At 22.7% G+C, this 4,097-nt stretch overlaps 1 protein-coding gene across 1 annotated transcript; it reads left to right on the top strand.

Moving 5' to 3' along the window:
* The first annotated feature begins 2,329 nt into the window (after positions 1 to 2,329).
* On the top strand, positions 2,330 to 3,683 carry LOC127129334 (putative expansin-B2). The gene is made up of 4 exons (XM_051058549.1): positions 2,330 to 2,630; positions 2,723 to 2,835; positions 2,976 to 3,154; positions 3,228 to 3,683. Exons 1-4 carry the CDS (start codon positions 2,435 to 2,437, stop codon positions 3,556 to 3,558), a joined length of 819 nt encoding a protein of 272 aa, XP_050914506.1. The 5' UTR covers positions 2,330 to 2,434; the 3' UTR covers positions 3,559 to 3,683.
* The last annotated feature ends 414 nt before the right edge of the window (positions 3,684 to 4,097 follow it).

A 4,097-nucleotide genomic window follows, 5' to 3' on the forward strand; every position in this document is an offset into this window, starting at 1 on the left:
AATATATTTTTCCTGTTTATAAAAAATATTTGTATCAACAGTATATCTTTTTCCTATTTATAAAAATATTTGTATCAACACTACACTTTTTCTGTTTATAAAAATATTGTTATCAACAATATATTTTTTCTTATTTATAAATATATTTGTATCAACAATACATTTTCCCATTATAAAAATATTTGTATGAACAATATACTTTTTTCCATTTATTAAAATATTAGTATCAACAATACACTTTTTTCGTTTACAAATATATTTGTATCAACAATATACTTTTTCTCATTTATAAAAATATTTGTATAAAAAATACATTTTTTCCAATTTAAAAGATTACACTTTTTCATATATAAAAATAAAGTCCATTATAAATGTATTTGAATTTTTCTGTATTTAAAGTTTTTCCCATATATACTTAATTCTTTTATACTTAATTATATACTTCCTATATTGTTTTTTTAATATTTTTTAGACTTTTTAAAAATACTTATTGATACTTTTTTTAAAATACTTATATAGTTTTCATTTCATATCTATCACATGATACTTAATAAAATACTTTTTTTTTTTCAATTTTTGAAATATTATTTACTTATAATTAAAATATTTGTATGAACAATATACTTTTTTCCATTTATTAAAATATTAGTATCAACAATACACTTTTTTCGTTTACAAATATATTTGTATCAACAATATACTTTTTCTCATTTATAAAAATATTTGTATAAAAAATACATTTTTTCCAATTTAAAAGATTACACTTTTTCATATATAAAAATAAAGTCTATTATAAATGTATTTGAATTTTTCTGTATTTAAAGTTTTTCCCATATATACTTAATTCTTTTATACTTAATTATATACTTCTTATATTGTTTTTTTAATATTTTTTAGACTTTTTAAAAATACTTATTGATACTTTTTTTAAAATACTTATATAGTTTTCATTTCATATCTATCACATGATACTTAATAAAATACTTTTTTTTTCAATTTTTGAAATATTATTTACTTTTAATTAAAATATTTTTTGAAATACTATTTATAATTCTTAAAATACTGCTTTTTCATTTCATACCAAAATTTATCACATAATACTTAATAAAATTAAAATATTCTTCTTATACTGTTTTTTAATAAAATTATAATACTCAACAACATTTATCACATAATACTTAATAATACATATAATACTTAATAAAATACTTACAATACATAATATTTTTTAAATATTTTTACTTTTAATTAAAATATAATTTACTTATTATTTACAACATATTTATAATTTTCAAAATAACATAAAATACATATAAAATTTATTATAATAGCACATCAACAACAACTAATATCAATAATCCAAATAAAAAAAAAGTTGAAAAGTATATCTTAGGTGAACAAATTAAACAACTGCAAACTTTTGATTTGATCTCCTTACAAAATTTGAAATCTTTATAGTACATAAAAATAGAAAATGAACAATAAAAAATACGATTAGGGATTTGATGTATATCAAAAAAACAGAAAACCAAGAGAAAATAAATTGAAAATTTTAAAAATTACCTTCAATTTTAAAAATCAACACAATTTTAAAAATCTTTATAATAATTTAAAAAGTGTACCTCTATTTGATTTATTATTCTTATTACAAAATCAACACAATTTTTTTTCAAACCGTCTAAATTTATTTTACAAAATCTTTCTTCCATGTACTCTAATTATCTCTCTAAAATTGTTATTTCAGGTGGATACCAAATATATGACAGAATATGTTTATTATGTTATGGTCTCGGGCCACTCTTTAGCCTTTCTCTTATGGTATACTGTTATTTTATTTTTATCTAATATTTTTTCATATCAATTTCTATCCAATTATGTGCAGGTCATATAATGCAATATTATATAGCTGATAAAATAAGCACAGGAACAGAATGTCTTATATCTCAAATTCAGACATTTTTTTATTTTTTTATTGGTTAAATCCAAACTTCTCTCCTACTGTTAAGGATACCTTATCTCTTATATTAAATATTATTTTTTTCGCTTTTATATACCATTTATCCCCACAATTTTAGTTAGTTTTCACATCTCTTAAAATAGTTTTTGTATTTTCATTTTTTATATATATATTTTGGATCATATTATTTAGTTTTAAACTATGCAAACAGTATTTCCTATTATATAAAATATAAAATATTTATTTTTTATAGGTAAAAATAGTATAGAAATAAATATTACAACAAAATGTCTTATTATAAATAAATTCTAAACAAACTAAACTAAATTATAAATTATAAGATATAAAAATATAAAATTGTCTCCATAAAATTATTGTGTCAAACTCTTAGAATGTCATCTCTATAAATACAATACTATCCTTAGCTAATTCCTCAAACCATTGAATACTTACAAAGAACATAATAGTTGTGAAAATATGACTTTTACTTTAGGACATGCATTCTCTCGTATACTAATCTTTGTAGGTTCACTCTCAATACTACTAAGTACCCGTTCCTCTTGTTTTAAACCCAAAAAACTTGTTACTATTACTTCGAACTTCTCATCTGATTTAGATTCGTCATCTTCATTGGCTACTTGGTATGGACCTTCTGAGGGTGATGGGAGTGAAGGTATATATATGTATAAATTTTTGCCATAGTTTTTCATACATAAATATTAAAATTTTGCACCTAAACTAATAATTGTTTTTATTATTGTGCAGGTGGTGCTTGTGGATATGGAAAAGCTGTTGGCCTGCCTCCAATCAATTCTATGATATCCGCTGGAAGCCCATTCATCTTCCAAGAAGGCAAAGGATGTGGCTCTTGTTATCAGGTCTAACAATTTATACAATGTAATTCAAAAATATAAATTTGTGACCAAAAGAACTTTAAAAAAATGTTGATCTCTAATAATAAATTTAGTATTGCGTTCTCTGTTTAAAAAATTGTTACATTTTTTGCTTCTAATTTCAGATTAAGTGCACAGGAAATTCCGCATGCTCAGGAAACCCTGTGACGGTAGTTATCACTGATTTGTGTCCTGAGTGTAGTCATTATTTTGATTTGAGTGGTAAAGCTTTTAGTTCCATGGCAATTTCAAGTCAAGTTGACAAGCTACGGACAGCTGGGAAAGTAGCTGTTGAATATCAAAGGTAATTAATCAATTTCTTTGCTATTTGATTTATTAAATATGTTAATTTTAATATTTTGAATATTTTTTTTCAGAGTTGCATGCAACTATCCTGGAGTACCAATAACTTTTCGTGTGGATCCTGGATCTAACCAACAATATTTTGCTATTGTAATTGAATACGAAGATGGAGATGGTGATCTCAAAACAGTTGAGCTCAAAGAAGGACTTGGCTCAGCAAATTGGGAAGCCATGCAACGATCATGGGGTGCTGTTTGGAAACTTGACAAAGGAGCATCACTAAGAGCACCATTTTCTATTAGGCTAACTACAATTGAGTCTGGAAAAATATTTGTGGCTAATAATGTGATCCCTGTAGGTTGGAAGCCTGGTCAGATTTTTAGAGCAGTTGGAAATTTTAATTAAATCTAAAATATATATCAAGTTGGAAATTTTAATTAAATCTAAAGTATATATCAAGTCATCCTAAATGGATTTTGAATTGTATTATGAAACTAATTACGAATAAATTAGGTTTAATATTGTGTCAATTATAAATTTTCCTGACTTACTACCAAAGATTTAAACTGTGAATATATATATTCAAAATATTTCTTATTGAATAGAAATATAAACAATTCAAAAAATGCGGTTACAACTTGATCTTGTTTAAAAAACTTATAAATAATTTTAACTAAGAACGAAAAGTGTGACTTTATTTTTAAAATTTTTCTTTACAATATTACTAATAAAAAATAATTTTATATTTGATCTTCTTAATAAAAAATAATAAATATATTTGTTCTTCTTAATAACATATTCCTTACCATCTCATTCAAAAACATTTGAACAAGATAATAAGGAATATGTTTCAATTTAATTAGAGATTATGGAATTGAACTCGACGCTGGTACATAATACGTAATAGTGTTAAATTATTTTGAAGGAAAACTTTGCACCTATTA

This window comes from Lathyrus oleraceus, chromosome 3, assembly GCF_024323335.1.
Source record: "Lathyrus oleraceus cultivar Zhongwan6 chromosome 3, CAAS_Psat_ZW6_1.0, whole genome shotgun sequence".
Taxonomy (NCBI): domain Eukaryota; kingdom Viridiplantae; phylum Streptophyta; class Magnoliopsida; order Fabales; family Fabaceae; genus Lathyrus; species Lathyrus oleraceus.